The sequence below is a fragment of the Halichoerus grypus genome, chromosome 1 (genome assembly GCF_964656455.1).
Source record: "Halichoerus grypus chromosome 1, mHalGry1.hap1.1, whole genome shotgun sequence".
Taxonomy (NCBI): domain Eukaryota; kingdom Metazoa; phylum Chordata; class Mammalia; order Carnivora; family Phocidae; genus Halichoerus; species Halichoerus grypus.
Genome location: NC_135712.1, coordinates 195302200 through 195320382, shown reverse-complemented (window position 1 = coordinate 195320382; position 18183 = coordinate 195302200). Strand labels below are relative to the sequence as shown.

General features: G+C 46.2%; 1 protein-coding gene across 13 annotated transcripts in view; it reads left to right on the top strand.

Annotated features, from left to right (window-relative positions):
- CACNA1D (calcium voltage-gated channel subunit alpha1 D) overlaps positions 1-18183 on the top strand; it is a 301070-nt gene that overhangs the window by 5830 nt on the left and 277057 nt on the right. For all 13 annotated transcript variants that reach the window (XM_036102523.2, XM_036102520.2, XM_036102521.2 and 10 more), the window contains exon 3: positions 597-702. In XM_036102523.2, the coding sequence (XP_035958416.1) occupies positions 597-702 (106 nt within the window). The remainder of the gene's footprint in view (positions 1-596; positions 703-18183) is intronic.

The following is an 18183-nucleotide window of genomic DNA, read 5'->3' as shown; positions in this document are numbered from 1 at the left end:
GAAGCAGAGGGGGAGCTGGAGCCTGGCTTGCTTGTTACAGTGTTGGAACATGCCACGAGACAGTCACAGGTAGAATGTAGAAAGTTCTGGTGCCTTGGCCTGCCCCGGTCCAGACAGGAGACTGACCCAGCCAAGAATAGCCCCCGAGAAAATGGCTTTAACACATGGAGGCAAGGATTTGTGGAAGAGATTTGTCTCATGAGGACTTCTCTTTGTGTCTACAACAGCCAGGAATGCAGTGTTCTCAGGTCTTTGTCGCTTTTAAAACTTTAAGAAGCAGAAACATGGTTCATAGGGTGCCCTCATCGGATGCATGTTTAGGTTTCAATATAAAATGCACAGCAAAGAATGAGCGTAACATGATCCTTGCAAGAGAAGGAAAGGACATGGAAAAGTCATTCGATAGGAAGATCTGCCAGATGACCATGGACGATTACATTTGCCGGAGACATCGTGGTCATAACAGTCGGTTGAGAAAGGACTCGTGTGCATAATTTTCATTTCTAAAATGATTTAAGAGTGGTGTGATTGAGAGTGTGATGAGAGAGATGGTTTATGTTTGCATAAGACATATATGCCTTAACAACGTTTTTCAGACCATTTGACATATTTATATTATTGGCTATTTTTGCCAATTGTGTGGCCTTAGCTATTTACATCCCATTCCCTGAAGATGATTCTAATTCAACAAATCATAACTTGGTAAGTGTCCTTAGAGTTCCTGCTTGTCCTGATGTGTGGTTATCATTTCCCTCTCTGCTTAAACTGGCAGCTGGCTTTCTGGGTGGTTGAAGTTTACAGCTCTGCATGTGATGTTTCCTGGAGCTTTGCAACAGTGGGTTTGTTTTTGTTTTTTCCTCTGACCTGTATTCTCAAATTTATACTGAATGAAAGTGTTTAAAGTCATGAATCTTGCATAAAGAGATGTGGCACTTTTTTATGGAAGAGGTTTGTAGCAGATTTTGAAATAACTTTTCTCTCCACATAGGCTTTTGCTGTCTACCATTCTTTTCTGGATAATATTAGCTGTTTTTTTTTTTTTTTTTTTTTAAATCCAGTGTTTATTTAGGAGTGGTGGGTATTTTGTTTGGTCAATTTCTCTGGTAAGTAGAGAATTATCATACATTTTGTACGTGAACTATTCATTTTTAGAGCATCAGAATACAACAGAATGAATAGATCTACATGGAACATAATTTGGAGATTATAGTGTAGTATTCCAATAGGAGTATCCTATGAAGATCCATTTTATCCCAAGATAAAATGATTCTAGGGTTAAATAAATTGGGATACTTCCACATACTTCACTGCCCTCTTAAAGATTTATAGTGCACATTAGCTCAGTAAGAGCTCCGGGAAGGTCTGTAGTTAAAAAACCAGTTTCATTTTGTTTAACTCAGCTAGTCCCTAAAAGTAATTGGTCATGGATTCTTCAAACAGTTTTTTGGCAGAACACATCACGGAACCAGTGTTTCATGAAACTTCCTTTGGGAAAGGTTGATATAGTTTAAAAAAAAAAAAAAAAGAAAGAAAAAAGAAAAAGAGCCCGAAAGAGCACCAGAGTTGGGACTAGGAGCTTGTCGCATCGAGCTGGGACGACTAGCTGTGTTTTGGGGGGCATTTCCCAAATCCTTTCTGCGTTGCCATTCACCCACTTGTCAAGGGAGCTGGATGAGAAGATCACTGGGATCGTGTTTACCTCTGACATTCTGTAATCTTTTCTTGATGATTCAGAAGCCATGTCAGGATTTTTCTGGAGCGCAGCATCCTCCTTGGGGGAGACTGTGCAGAAAGGCAGGTGGAGCAGGGGGCAGTGCTGGGTAACAGGGAGCTCTTTCTCTCTCTTGTTTTGCTCTCTCCTCTTTCAGCTAGATTCATTTGTTTCTGGTTTCCCATGTTGAAGCTGTATTTGAGTAGGGTGGCTGTAACTAAGTGAGTGGTGTAAAGGCAGAACTGGTGTTTGTGTGTGGGGGGGCTCTGCTGGGTTCTGAAGATACTGAAATTATGCTCTTGTGATTTTAGCCTCAGTGGTTTATATACCGGATTTCATGTGTAACATGAAACGTTACGTATTGTGTAAAATGTTGTGGCATATGTCAGATAGAACATGATGTCTGTTCATATTTGGGCTTTTATAGTCTGATTTCTAGAGAATGTAAAAAAGTTTTGGGTATTGCTACTGAAAATATAACTCAACAGGAGTTGGATACACATATGCACGTTTGCCATTAGTGTGGATTTATACTATGCTAGAGGTGATTTGTGTGCTTTGGGATATTTTAAACAGCTTCTGATTTGGTCGTAGACACGTGATATTAGATGATCATTTTAAAGGAAGAGCAGAAGTGGCAAAAAGCCCCCATCAATGGGGATGGATCATCAGAGTCTAGGCCACAGATGGTGTTAGCCTTGTTACCAAATTTAACAATGTGGATGGTGACCCAGTTTGTTGCTTTTTGTAGCTCAAGAGAACATGATTAAACAAACTTAGAAAATAAATACCTTTCAGAAAGGCAGATTAATTCAGATCAATGGAATAATTAATGTAGCTGCGTGTGTAAGCCAATTAATATTCTGATTTTTCCCAGGGAAATTCAGGGCACTGATATCTGCCGTCAGACCGTTTGGATTTCTCAGCTAATGAGTAAGGGAATAAAATATAGGAAATGGATAAATCTCTCTTCTCCCTTGCAATCCCTCCCTAGCGGATGCTTTCTTAACAATTCTTAAACAGTGGTATTTTAAGGGGGGGGAGGGAGGCAGTGTATTCGTTTGGCAGGCCTTTCTAAAAACCAACATACACTCCTTTGACCTCTTACTGTTCTGAAACTCATAGCATTTGAGTTTCTGTCTTGTTTCACTTGGATGGTCACGTGGCCAGAGGAGTTTATTCTCTGCTTGACTCTTTAAATATTTCCTTTCCCACTGTGGGAAGGGAAGATCTTTGTGGATTTCCCCCTGACTCTTTGCAAGGTCCCATGGCATATCAGTGCTCCCGCCAGGGAGCCGGGTTTTTTTTTAATACATTTGACCCATTTTGTACCAAAGTGATTGCTCTATTTTTGGGATTGGTTTAGAGGCGGCCGAATGAAGCTTATTTTTCATCTGTAGTAAATACCTTTCAGTTAACATGAATGGCAAATCGAAGGGCAGAGACCGATATGGGTTGCAAAGCTGCACGTGTCAGGGAGCTGGTGGTTTTCTTTGCTCCATAGCTCTGTGGGAAATGTGTATGTTGAACCCTTAGAGGCTGCTTTGTTGCCAAGCTGTGTCTGCCTCTTACAGGTCGTTTGTAGTGACATGATTAGTTCTATCGGGTAAGAAAGGTGGCCATCCCCATCGGGCCAATGTATGTTTGGTCTGGGTTGCTTGTAACTGAGCCAGCTTTGGGAATCTGGAGACTACCTTGGGGGCAGCAAGTTTTCCCAGGGTTAGGTTTTTTTTTTTTTTTTTTTTTTTTAAATATAAACAGTCTCAAATTTCTATGCAGTTTCATTTGTGGACTTGCAGGGACTAGTGGAGGTTGAAGCCATGGAAACGGTACGACTGAGTTCCCACAGTGAGACCCTTCTTGGCTCAGTCTGTAACACTAGCTCCTCAGTTCCACTTATTGCAAGTGTATATCATTTATTTAATTTCTTCTTAGCCCAGGGTGGGGAGCAGCAGGGAGATCTGCTTTCCAGAGCATCAAAGGGGGGCTGCTTACAATCCTGTGCTTCACTGTGTTGAAGAACGCTCTATTTGGCTTCCCAGACTTCAGTGTCTCAGAGGTGGACGGATGCGGTTGAAGTTGTCTGTCCTGCCTGCTCCTGGTACTCCCCAGCCCCAGGCTGAGTGCCGCTCTCTGTAGTGCTCAGTCGCCTGAAATTAGAGCCATCCCACATCGGGGTGCTCATCTGCCAGTTCGGGCCTCTCCTAATGTCTGCAAATGACACCAGCCCTGGAGGGCGAGGCCTGTGGGGCCTCTCTACCCCTTTATCAGGCACAGTTGCTTCTACCAGGGGCTCAGGAAATCCTCCTTTGATTCAGCAGGAGCTTTTATGGAGTCTTTGACCCCTTTCCCGCCCCCTTCCTCATCTGTTGTTGCAGCCTGTTTTTTTTTCTTTAGCCCGTTGACATTTTGCCTCTACAGAACCCCTCGCATCTTCCTCCCCATCCACACCTCTGTGGTGTGGCCAGGTCCTCCTGGGCTGTCTGAGCTTTCTGAGTCCCTCCTTCCCAGCAGTGCCCCCCCCCCACATTTGCCCACCCATAGTTCCTAAACACTCCTTCTGTGTTCTTGCCCACCTTCTAGCCTCTTCTCTGCCTGTAGCGTCTCTTCCACTCTGGCCCCTGGAGGAATTCAGGAACCGTCTCAAACTATGTCTCTTCCACGAGGGCTTTTCTCACCCTGATCCGAAGGAAAGCTCTTATCCAAACCTCTCTCATGACGCTTGGCGTACAAAATACCCTGTTTTAGTTCCTCATATGCATGTCTTATCTCGATCTTACCAAGCATCTTCAGAATACAATTCTTAGTAATCATTTTGGAATCACCAGGGGGTACGAAGTAGCTGTTCAGTAAACACATGTTGTTGCTGTGACTGCCAGGAGAAGAGCCTCACCCCTTCTTTCCTCTGGGCTATATTCGGGATTTCCTTGGGTGACAGGTCCCTCTGTGGACTCCTTGGAGGTCTTTAGCTGGGAGCTGGTGGGACATTGTAAGCGCTTGTTCCTAAAAAGCTTCGGGTCTTGTGACTCTGCTTCTCGAGCTCCTCTGGCTGAAGGTGCCCTGGGAGCCGGGTGTCAGAGCTGAGCCATCTAGCACATTTTGTGCTTGGAGTAGCCGAGGGGTGTGAGCGCCTCTTGGCAGTGGGACCATTGTAAGGTGCCTTACAATGCCCAGGAATGTTATGGGACAGAGTACTCTGCTTGCCTTCTCTCTTTCATGGCTGAGATCCCAATGCAAGGTGTTTCCTGGGCTTGCAAAGTGAGCTCATTGGATCTGCGCGGTCCTATAGTTTAGCATCTCACAGTTTTTGCACATAGGGGGACTTACTGAAACACGGTTTCATAACTTGGTTCGTTGGGCTTAGCCTATAAGGTGGGTTTTAGTCCTGTGCCTTCCGCACACTGTGTCTTTGCTCTGTTGTCTTTCTGTTTGAACTGTGCGCTCGTATTTCTGTCCGACTAGATTCTGTCTGTTCTAGGACACAGCTCCTGTGCTGCTTCCTCAGCTCAGCCTCCCCTGAGCCTCATCCACTCCTGCCTCCCACCCCACCTGCCTGAGTTTAAGTACTGGTTTTCCCTCTGCCCTCCCATAAGCACGGTAAACTCTCTTCTTTATGTTCATTTGCCCCCTTCCGCCTCTTTTTATAACTGCTACGGGGAGTGGTTTGGTGGGTGGTGGTTCTGCACATGCGCTCTGGGGTCTTTGGCTCATTAGCAGAGTGACTTCGGATGAAACCAGCGTATGAGTTTCTGGAGACAGAGGCTGGTGTCTGATTAGTCTAGTTCCCAGTGCTGGGAACTAACCCTATGCCTGGCACACAGTAGGCACCAGGAAATGGGTGCGGAATGAGGGAATAAATACATGGATGGCTGTACAAGGGCTTCACGGTATGTCCTTATGGATCAGTAGTTAATTTTCAACAATTGGCTAATGATTAATATTTGCCTGAGAGGCTGACTTTTGTTGTCTGATATTAATGAGTTTGCCTTTAATTTCAGGATCATGCCTTTCTTGGCAAATTTAACTCTTTATATCTGAAGCAGGAAGAAAGACAAGTACTTGTTGATACTTTTCAAATCCCTAGCTCATAAGCTGGCTTCTGTGTTCAGATCCTGACGTCGTAAGCTGGCTTTTGTGTTCGGTGTTGTATGTGCACTGTTTGTGAGTGTGAGCATCACAGTTCATGGAAGGATGGGTGGAGGAAAAGCAGCAAGATGATCAGAGTAGATAGACTTGTGTAGTAAGGCTTTACCCAATGCTGGTTTCCTACTCATAAAACGTGAGCCAGTTTATGTGCTGCACAAAAAATCACATGTCTTTTCTAGTCTTAACCTCATTTTGAAAAAGAACAAGTTATGGGGCTCCATCTTTTACTGAATGGACTTTGATCGGGTATTGACAGTTTTTCAGAGACCAAAGCCAGCTCTTAAAGAATTCAGATCTACTACTATTAAAGTTCCTTAAGAATTTCAGAAGGGTTCCCGGTCTTTCGGTTGGTTTGTTGTAAAAGCAAATCTCATTGTTTTATAGTCATACCTTGAATACTGGGACTTCCTCGCTCAGACCCTTTAAAAATGAGCTGGTCTTAGAGTGCAGATATTTGGATATGTTAGTGTATTAGCCAGCCCTTGTAGGGTTACGGGTTGCAGAAACAACTCAAATTGGCTTAGTTGAAAAAAAAAAAAAGTGTATGTGTGTGTGTTTGTGTGATTTATTAACTTAGCTAACTGAGAAGTCCAAGGGGTAGAAATCCTATCAGAGACAGCTGGAAAGGGGGTTTACAAGAGGGTATCAGGATGCCATCCTGCACCCTGGCCCTCGGGTGTCTCTGGCAGAGTCCAGCCAGCCCACCGTGGGTCTGCCTCACACAACGTCTGAAGTGTGCATCCCCCTTAGCCCATCCGGGGGAGGGTCTGTGGGGAGATGCATTCCTTCCTTAACCTCAGCTCAGTATTTTAAAAATGATTATGTGAGAAACAAGAAACCCCTGTGGCAGATCTGTGGGTAGTTTCTTTTCTTTCTTTTTTTTTTTTTTTTGACCTTTCTCATCAGAATTTAATTTTTAACTGTCTGCAGAATATGAGAAGTTCCAGAATCAGAGGGGACAACTTGCTCAGCACTGGAGATCCTTATGTCTCATTAAATGCTGGTGGTGGTGCTGGGGATCCAGAACAGACCCCCCAATAGCTCCTCCCCTCAGAAGGTCCCTAAAGAAATTGTGGAGGCTCTGGAAGTGTAGTGCTTGAACTATGGGGAAGGACCACATGAGGTGTTACTGTTGTTTGGATGTGGTGCCAAGGGAAGGGATGTTGGTTGGTGTCCTTGTCCTGGCAGTGGGGTGGGGATGGGGCTGGGAGATTGGCGGGTCATCCAGGAATAGATGTTACCCTTCCTGCTTCTGCCTTCTGTGCTCAGACCCCGGGGGCTCTCCGCCAGCAACAGCACAGGATATGCCCCCCAAGTCCTGTTCTGCCCATGTGATCAAAGTCAGGAAAGTGGCCAAAGGTGTCTTCCCTTTTTCATTCAAGTGGGATTGGAGTTCCTACAGTTGGGGTGCTTGTGGATGGTAAGGCTGTGTGGAGGGACCGGCAAAGCTGGTCATGCTTGGTGGGGAGGAGGACACAGTGAGCAAAGCAGAAGATGGGGCTGAATGAGGAACTGCCTGAGGTGACTAGTCCTGTGTGTGTGTGTGTGTGTGTGCGTGTATGTGGTGGGAAGTGTGGTTGGGTGTATGGATGGATGGGTGTTTTTGACACACACCTTGAAGGGTGAAGCCTTCTGGTGATTTTCACTAAGCAGGGCCCCAGACACTGCCCAGTCTGGGGAAAATGAACCCCCAAGCAATTCTTTCTGCCAGTTTTTTATCCTTCTCCCTATTGGCTGAGTGGTAATTCTAGAAATCACAGGACATCTGTTGAAATTATTGAATGAGTGATCTTGAGGGGCAGCCTGGAGGGAAATGGGAGGCTAACCTGAGGGAGGAAAGGCAGGCTGCAGGCTGCTCAGGGAAAATGAGCCTGGCAGGTGGACCCAGAGAAGGAGGGGGGGCCTCGAAGCAGGCTGGGTGGAAAGCTCCCACCTTTCCCTGCTTCCTATGTACATGCGGAAGTCTAGCACAACGTGCTCACAGATAATTTTGTAGAGCTGTACGGACCCTTGTTTATGAGGCAGGAAGTCAAGGCACCATTATTCAACAGATATTTTCCTGAGACTTGCTCTGCAGGGCACACCAGGTTCCTGTGTCCCTGACTTGTGTAGCTTGAGCCGCTGTGGCTCACTGTGCCCAGGAAAACCCACCACACAGGGTCAGAGAGCTACCCTCTTTGTTTTCCATATCTTGCATTCTTACAAGCAGTCATCATTCAAGGTTTGCACAAATGGATTCTTCCGGACAATGAAAACAATATCAAGTGACAGCCCCTTTTTACCCCTCCAGCTCATTCTAATCAGTCCTCTGTTTGGTGTGATCCTTTCAGAACTGCTTTTCATGGTGTCTGTGCCTGTGCATTTTGAAGTGTGTGTCTATACAGTTTGGGGATTTTAAATCTTACACAAGTGGGAACAGAACGCATGTGTTAAATAGCTTCGTTTTTCCCCACGTAATGTATCTTACAGATCTTACCATATCTATGTAGAGATCTAACAACTTCGTGTTGGTATAAAATATTCCCTGTATGAGTGTGCCATGGCTGACTGGTTCTCTTTCTGATGAGCATTTAGGTTAGTTCCTGAAGTTTTGCTATTTCAAACAGTACCGCATTGAGTATCCTTGTACGCTCTTCTTTGTGCACACAAGGAAACATTTCTCTGGGATAAGTACTCAGGAGTCAGCTCTCTGGGTGGGGGGACAGTGCATTTTTGATTTCCTTACTTACTGCCACATTGCCCTCCACTAAGCTTGTATCGATTTAAACTCCCACCCCCACATCTCCTTGAGATCTGCTGTCATTTAATTCTGATGAGTGACCTCATGTGTTTTCTAGCTTCGGCTATGGGAAGGGAAATTTTGGGAGTAGGGTTCAGCCTTCCTCTTGGATGTTTGGTAGGCATCCAGAGCCTCTGGTTAGAGCAGAAAGTCCACAGACTCTGAGCACTAGATTCCTAATCTCTTTCAACCCACAGATCCAGATGAAAGGCCCCAAAGCTTATTATTCTTCCCCTTACTTCGGAGTAAGTACTTTACCACAGGTTTGGTACGGTAGTGCTTTCAAGCGAAACATTCATTCTAGGCAGCTAATAGGTAAGTAAGTTCTTTACCCAAAAATGGATTCTTCGTTTTGGAGTGTTTGCTTGCTATAGTTCGAGATGAATACTGCCTTTATGTTCCTTTCCGTTGGGGAAGAAAAATATGTAACCTGCTATGTTTCTACTGTCCCATGTTCTTTGGTTATTAATTATTTATTTTCACACATAGTAAAATCTCGCTGTTATATTTATGAGAGGGTTTATGTCCCCCCCCCACCGCGCCTACTTTCAAAAGCTCTGAGGTGGCTTAGGAAAGGAAAGTTGATGCGAGATGGGGCAATGTGGAATCAAAACAAAGTAGACCTGCCCCGGGGGCTGGAAGCTAACGGATTGCCAACACCTGGGCACTGATTTGGCCTTTAGGATTTCCAGCAGTGGTGGCCAAAGGAGGCACATCCTAACTTACAAGGCTTTTCTCTTCTCAACAATGGGAAGCAGCTGCATTCATTCAGAGAAGCACTTTTTAGGAACCGAATCCAAGGAGGAATGTGCAGCGTGGGTCCTTGTACAAAGTACACTGTCGGGCATGGCGAGCCCCGTTGTCGCTGTGCTTTTGTTAAAGAGTCAGAAACGCCCTGCCAGCAGATGGTCTCTGGATTTGTAGTTTCTAAAGGGTGAGTGCGCAACGTTGAACTGTGGCGTAAGGAAGGCGCTTCTATGTTCTAGGAGAGCTTTGCTTTTTGATTGTATAAATTACTAGAGAAGTAAAGCTGGGAAGCTGGAAAAGCAGTTTAACACAGCTATTGTGAAATCATGCATAAAGTACTTTTTTGAGTGTTTATTATGTATAAAATAGAGACCATTAAACACATTTGCTTCCTGTCCTAACTTAAGTCAGAATATAAAAGGATACTATGAATTAGTGCAGAGAACCCCTCCAAACCCCTCATGCTTGAAGAGATGTGGTTTATTATTTTACTCTGATGTGAAGTGAGGAAGTGACCAATATGTTTTTTAAAAAGACATCCTTGAATGCTCTTCAGTAAATAGATAACAATGGAGCATAATGACTGTTTATATTTAAATGACTGCTTTTAAATTGTACAAAACCAGCCAGTAATTAGCCCCTTTAGTCCTTTTTTCATGATAATGCAAAAATGAACTTCTCTTCGGGCTTTCACAAATTCTGAATTGTTGAAATAGAAATTAATAGTGAATCAATCTAAAGCTCTTTTCGGAGGTTTTATCAGGAGGAAATGAAATGAAAACATCTACAGTTCTGAATTAGATTTCCAGGAAGTAGTGACACCCAGGAAGAATTTGGTAAGAGGTGGGCGGTGAAGAGGTCTTTCTAGAAGGACAGGTTGGGGGGGACCTAGTGTGGTCAGGGTAGAGAAGCTGCTGCTCTATGTTCCTTTGGCCAGCCAGGAAGCTGGGGAAAACCACGGGGGGCTGCCATAGGTAGGTTAGATGGCCGGTTCTCATTTACCCGGAGTGGTGCTGGACGTGAATCACAGAACGGCTGAGGGTGGGATTGGAAAGGGCCCCAGAGACCTTCGGATGGATGTGTTCCTTTCAGACACAGCAGCTGACTTGCCCAGCGTCCCCTGGTGAGAGAGGAACCAAGTGGGGACCTAGGCCCAGTCTCCTGTCTCCCAGTCTGTCTCTTCCCACGCCCTCCAGTTACAGCTGTGACTCCCGACGTGAAGCCAGGCGCTTCCCCTTTGACTGGGCAGGGTCTGAGACTACCAGGGGCAGTTGGGACAGCCGGGACATTAGATGGCAAAAGAATGCCTCTTCATAGCATGCTGGACATTCAGTGGACTTTTCATTCTCTCCTCGAATTTTTTTTTTTTTTTTGGTTTCTCTTCCCAAAGAGAGTTTTGATCACTCCTTCTCCTGTTTTACTTTAGAAACTATTCTCTTTCTTCATGCATACCAACATGCAGGAATCATTTGGCCATACTTAGCCACATTATTTTATGGAAAGAGTCAGGGCATTGGCTGGTGGGAGGGCAGGAGAGCACCAGCCGCTCCTCTGTTACCTTGTTCTAGTGTGGGTCACATTCCCTGCCTTTTGACAGACTCTGGAGGCATGGAGATCATTGCCTTTGTTACTAGCTCATGGCTGATGTCTCCTGAGCTGGGGGGTTCCGTATCCATAGTAGCCTTCCCTTCTCATTTAATCTTTACCATAAACACCTGAGGGGTCCTCATTGAACAGGTGAGGAGAAAAGGTTCTGTCTGAGTGGCTAAATTGTTTACATGAGGCTACAAGGCCTAGGAATTGGCAGGGCCAGGGCTCACAGCCGGGCTTTCTGACTTAAGCGCCCACACCCCTCCGCTGGGCTGTGAGGGGAAGCCCAGGCTCATGCAGATGCCGTCTTAATGCGGAGGAGAGGAGGATGAAGCCAAGGGGCACAGCGGTGTCAGAACATCCAGGTGGGTCTTTGGGGCAGGTGTCCCATTCGTGATTTTGGTTGGGGTTTGGAACCTAGGTTTGGGGGGGGCTGGCAGAGAAACTTCTCATGCCCCCTCATTCCCACCACCTGGAGGCATTTCCAGGTGGGGGCTGTGGCTGGAGAGAATCAGGGTGGATGGAGGTTTACCAACCCCCCATAGCCCTCTGCCAACCTTCTGAATCACCCAGTTAAAATGGAAATGAGTAGAGAAGTTTAAATTTGGGTATGAAGTAGATTTGATTGCATTTTAATTCTTGAAAAGCGTTACCTGCAAGTGGAAAGTGTGAGAAACATTTACGGTGTGTGTCAGAGGTTTGTGCTGAGTGCGGGCCAGCTGTAGGAGGAAGCAGTTAGGGTTATGGGTTCTGGAGTCAGACCGGGTTTAGTCCCCAGCGTTGCCGTTCACCACCTGTGACCAGCAAGCTGTTTTTTTTCTCACCAAATCTGTGCCTTTTCGGTAAAAGAGGAAATAAAGTGGCTTAAGGGGGTTATCCCAGATCCTGGCTCCTAGAAAACATGGAGTCACTGTGCGTTGTCACTGTGACTCTGAGTCACAGTGACATGTCCTTAAGCCTCTGCACAGTCATGTGAAGTAGGGACGGCTATCCTCAGCCTTGGAGCCCAAGGAAGAAGCTGGGGCTTGGGAAGACAGACCTACTTGCTCCTGACCTGGTGAGGATGTGGCAGAATGGGGATTGGGTGAGCCACACCAGAGAAGTTTCCTGGGTGGTTTGCTACACTGGGGGTTTGCTCTCCAAAGCCATTCTATGGAAGGTGGATTCACCAGACTGACCCAGCCTAAAATAGTAGTGGTCCTGGAGGGTGTTGGGTGGCCCTGGTGAGGAAGGGCCTGAAAGTTAGCCTCCCCGAAAGAAGTTAGCAGGAGGAAGACCTAGGCCAGCACCATAGCCCGCCTTTGCTTAGGCAACAGAAAAGAGTTGCTTCTTTTCCTGGGAACACCGAGGAAAGAAAAGGGGCTGATTGAATGGTCAGGATCTGATTCTACCACAGCTGGGAAGGCTGAAGCCTGCCTCTACACGGTGAGTGGTGTTGAGGCAGGGTAGAAAAGTCCAGAGCTCAACAACCTCCCGTGAGGCCTGGGGGTGTCGGCACAGACTGCTTTCTCAGCTCACTAGGAATCTGCTTATCAGCTGTGCCTTGTTCCTCCTCGGCCCAGGTGGGAGACCCCTGATCATCTCTTGATTTAAATGTTACTCAAGAGGAAAGAAAACAAGCTCTAAGGAACAAAACAGGTGTCAAGAGTGCCGGCCTGACTGCCGTGGCTCAGACAGGAAGATTGGGTGATGTCTGGAATCGGAATAACGACCATCACTAGCACCCTGGAGATGCTCCCATCAGGGCATCTGATTTCATCCTCATGGCCACCTTGTGAGTATTGCTCACACTTTACAGAGCAGGCAGCCCCACTGGGGCAGGGAGGGTGGGAGGTCTGACAGCCAGGAAGCGGCAGAGGTAGGATGCAGACCTCTCTGGCCTTTCCCACCGTGCTGTGTTCTTGGGCCGCTCGTCATTCAGGTAGGAGACCGAGGCCTACAGATGGGACTGGACCTGCCGGAACTAAGGCTCACTAGAACCCTGGCTGTCCCCGGCTCTTTGCCATGTGGTTCCTGGCCTCAGTTTCCTCACCTGTGACGTGGGACTAGTGAGGGGATACTTGCCTCGCGTTGTTGACAGGATGAAAAGTGATTTTGGCAAGGGAACCCTCTGAGCCTCAGGTGCTACACCGTTAACTTCCTTCTACCTCAGGCCTCACTTGTTTGTGCTTTTGGGGCATGACCGGATCTGCCTCCCCGACTTCCTGTCTTCAGCCTGTCTTGTCTTTCGGAGAGCAGAGACTTCAGAGGATTGAGCTCGATTGAGCTAGATTTGGGCCCCAGGTTTCTGCTCACTAGCTTTGTGACTGAATACCTTCTCTTCCCTCCCTTGTTCTTGGTTTCCCCATCTGTAAGATGGGGATGATAATACTTGTCTCCTACGGAGCATGGAGTCTTTGTGAGGAGTCAATAAAAGAACACATGAGTGAGCTGCAGTTTACCAAAGACATTGTTTACTTGGTCAGGAATGCTCTCAAGGGAGGGGCTCTTACTTCCCAGTGAAGTTCAAGGGTCAGCAGTGTCTGAGCATGGGGGGACCCTCTGAATTCCCCTGCTGGAGCGCTGTGGGGGGTTTCAAATCCCACTTACAAGCCATGCCTGCTAAATCCCCGTGCTCTCTTGTGAGCATCGCACTTCTTGGCCCTTGTGGCCCAGTGCATGGTGGTGGGGCGAGGGGCATACCCTTGCCTGTTCTTCAGCGAGGGGCTGGTTGCTGCTCCCAGCTCGGGGCTGGTTGCTGCTCCCAGCTCGGGGCTTGCTGGCAGCCTGGAGAGAGGCGTGTGGGGGCCTGGTCTCGGCAGCGGAGCACGTGGTGCTGTGGAGAGCCGCTGCTGAGCTTGCCCATGTGCTGAGGTCAGCATTTGCAGCAGCAGGGAGCCTGGTTCATAGTGTTCAGTGACTGAAAGCAGAAAGACCAAGTACGGCTTGGGGGCTCTGAGGTTGGTATTTGCAGCCACACTGACGTTTCGGATGAGTGTGTGCAGTCAGCTCGTAGGGCCTGTGCCTTGCACTTTGCACCCTTTGATTTCTGGCACCAGGCTGAGCATTTTCTACCTATTTTGTCTGGTCTTCAGCAACCAGTCAGGCCACCAGGACTGACACTTCCATCGTGCAGATAAGGCAAATGAAGCTCAGAGGGATTAACTGAATTACTCCAAGCCCCTGAGATTATAAACAGGTCCTGTGGTCACGCTGCACTGCTTCGGGGCTCTGCCCCGCTGTGTGTCTGAGGCATGGCATGGGAAGAACGCTGAATCTGAAGGCAGGTGTTGTGGCCTTGAGTTCATGCTCTCTGTGTGATCCCTGCTTTCCGACCTGGTCATAAAGTAGGGAGTGAAAGCTCAACGGATGTGTGTGGAAGTGTTTTGTAGTCTGGAAAGCAGTGTACACGTACAAAGCAACGTTCTTCTTGTAGGCTGAGTGACTCTAAGGAGAGGACCCGGCTTCACCTTTCCTTGGATCCCACTGGAAAGCAGTGCAAGGCTGAATCCCAGATCCGCTCCTGTCTCCCCGTGATGCCAGTGCCAATGTGGGCCTCCCACGGAAGAAAAGTCACCCCCGCCAGCAGCGCTGTGGTGACCGATGCTGGGGTGCTGGGGAGAGGCTGAGGTGTGGGCAGAGAACAAAACCAATCGGATCTAACGTCCAGGGACCCACCCCCACCCTTCACGATTTTCAAAGACCAGCTGTTATTTGAAGTCCTGACTGTTCCTTGAGCTCCTTGAGAGTTGTGGAATTCACGGGGCTCATGAAATACAAACCACAAACGATTCTGCCGAGTAATGGATAGGCTTGTGACCCAGGCAGCCCTGGAGGCAAGCAAATGGTTATTTCCCGGTTCTACGTGTGAATAGAGTATATATAATGTCCCGTCTTCACTCTGTTCCTAGATCTCTCTTCCTTTGGTCTGTGATGAAAAATTGGAATGAGTGTAGTCCCAGCCTGCAGTGGCGTGGTCATCCGAGGCTGGAGGTTCTGCTGCGCGAGGCCTGACTCATTCTGGTGTGCGCGAGGCGTGCTAAAGCTGGAACAGTGAGATCAGGTGGTGTGTTCTTTGTGGAAGTTCAAGACCAGCGCGTGGGGTGGAAGCAGCCGGGTCCTCTGACCCACAGACTTGCTTGCGTTTGATCTTGTGCTGTTCTCTGATTTCTAACAAGAGTGTGAACTTCTTGTGGGCAGGGACCCAGCCTTGCCTCAGTCTTATCCTCCACCTCCTGGCACGGGCAGTTTGGTAAATGATTGATTATTTAATGAAGCATCACTATGTCTACATCAGGCAGCCTGAGGTTGCTTTAATTGCTTTGACTATTTTCTTAACCTAGGCCTGACAGGTGTCTCTTTGCAAGCTGGGAGCAGGATGACAGCATGAACATGTGCCTGATACCCCCACCCCCTTTGGTAGACTGCTTAGTGAAGATATCCGAACGTACACACTGAAAAACACAGTGCCCCCCCCCCCAAAGTACTTATTCTTGTACTTTGTACTTACTCTTGTGCTACTGAGGTATAAAGTACCTCATCCCAGTGATGCTAGAATGCTTGTCTTCAGAATTGCTTCCAGAGCCAGTTTCTGCTTTTCATTTTGCTTTGCTTCCGGCTAAAAATGGGGTGATTGAGGTTGATCACTGACCTTATTCACAGCCTTTTCTTAAAGGTTATTCGTAAGAAAATCACATCAACCCTCAACCCAGTTTTCTTATCTTTGAGGATCTTGAGAGGTGAGAGGAATGTCATGGGCTTCGAAGAGGGTCAGACGGTGGCATTTTGGAAATGTTCTGAGGAACGGCCATATTACTAAAATTAGGTGTCCTGCTTCCCAAGCTTACTACTTCCAAGGGAATGACACTTATTTACATGACTTTGGTGTGCTTATTAAACAGAACAGCCTCACTGCTTCAGTCCTTCTTCTTAAGTCTGCAGTCTCTCCATCTGCTAGACTTTCTTTTCATGCCAAGAATTCTTCCACCTAGGCTCTGCTCTTTAGCCCTTGGCCCCAGAAAAATGGTCAAGTGAGATGTTTCACTCCCCACAAGAGCCTGGTTCTTAAAGGCCTCTCCCCATCCCGGGCAAGGCACATTTTAATGTTACCAGAGTCTGGGGACTCTGTCGTGGGGTTCTGGGGGGTTATGATCAGGGTCCTTGGGAACAGATGTAATGAATGACTGTTCACAGCTGTCATTCGGGTGCTCTACCCAAGCAGACAGGATTCAGTTCCCAGGAGGGCTCCTTGGGCTTGACTACCAAGAAGATGTAAGTTTCTGGATTTCTTTCTTCTTGCCTTTTTTAAAAAATGTACTTTTGATACCAGTTAAACATTTTAATCTTAGCAACAGCAAAGAGCTCCACCCCGGCTGCCTAAGAAACTGTGCAAGACAACAAAGACAGCTTTAAAAATAGTCTCCTCGTTTGTAAGTGGAGCATCTTTGACTTAAGTCAGTGTTCTGTGGCTGGGTTCACATGACCACCACTGGTCACTGGCCCCTGGCATTGGGACCTGGGGGCAATAAATAATAGAACTGGTCTCTGCTAAGTAGATGGGATGATGGCATGTACATACTTTATAATTTGCATACCCTACAATTCACCATTTTAAATTCTCTAATTCAGGGGATTTTACTATATTCGCAGTGGTGCAACCATCATCAAAATGAATTTTAGAACCTTTCATCAGCCCATAAAGAAACCCCATACTCGTTAGCTATCACTCCCTATTTCCCACCAACCCTTACTTCCCCAGCCCCAGACAACCACTAAGCTACTTTCTGTCTCTGTGGGTTTTCCTAGTCTAGACATTTTATATAAATTATATAATATGCAATCCATCTATGAAAACTTAGCTTGTTTTCAAGATCCATCCGTGTTATAATGTGTATCAGTACTTCATTCCTTTTTGTGGCTGAATACTATTCCACTGCAGGGATATGCCACATTGGATTTATCCCTTCCTCAATTGTTGGACATTTGGGCTGTTTACATTTTTTTTTTTTGGCTATTATGAAGAATGCTGCCGCGGACATTCGTGTACAAGTGTTTGTGTGAACTTATGTCTTTAATTCTCTTGGGTATATTCCTGGGAGTGGAACTTGCTGGGTCATATGGTAACTTTAACATTTTGAGGGACTGCCAAACTATTTTCCAAAGTGGCTGTACCATTTTATATTCCCACCAGTGGTGTGTGAGAGTTCTTGTTTCTCCTTGCTAACACTTGTTACCGTCTTTTGGGTTCTAGCCATCCTCGTGGATGTGAAGTAGTAATATCCTTGTAGATTTGCATTTCTCTAATGACTAATGATACTGAGCATCTTTTCATGTGCTTAGTAGTCATTTGTATATATTCTTTGGATAAATGTCTATTCAGATCCTTTGTCTGTTTTTAAAAATTTTTAGAGTGTGTGTGAGTGGGGGCAGAGAAGGGGAGAGGGAGAATCTTAAGCAGGCTCCATGCTCAGTGTGGAGCCCAATGCAGGGCTCGATCTCATGACTCTGAGATCATGACCTGAGCCGAAATCAAGAGTCAGACACTTAACTGACTGAGCCACCAAGGTGCCCCAACCCTTTGCCCATTTAAAAAGTTAGGGTAATTTTATTATTGTAGAGAATGCTTGTTTTTTTTTTTTTTATTACATTTGATCTAGAATCTATAGCCATTTAATGGTGAAATATCAAAATTCAGATAATTGAAGTGCTATAAGGCAAAAACTGGCAAATCTTAGCAGGCTTTGGGCAGATTTTTTCTCCCACTTTAGGAGAAAGAGCTCGTTCTAACAATCTCTGGTCTGCATTCTGCTTGTTTTGAATGAAACAGATAGATAATCTAGGACATATTTTGGTAGGTAGAAAGAAAACTCACAATTTGAGGGTCTTAGTATTTATGTGGCATTTGTCTAATTAGAATCTCTATTAACTGCACATATTCCCCAATTAACCTTCAATTTTAAAAAGCCATAAAAATTATCCATCAGCGAGCATAAATTCTGAATATAAGACTTCAGAAGGAAATAAGAGTTTTATTGTTTTTTAATTCTGAAGATTTACCCTGCAACTCAGTGGTGAAGGACAGCATTGTGGAAAGACTGTGACTTTGAAATCGTACTGACCAAGGTTTGAATTGTTTTTCCTTCATTTACTAGCAGTGTGATCTTGAGCCTCAGATTCCTTATCCATAAAATCTACTTTGTTATAAGGATAAGTCTTTTTTTAATTGATTATT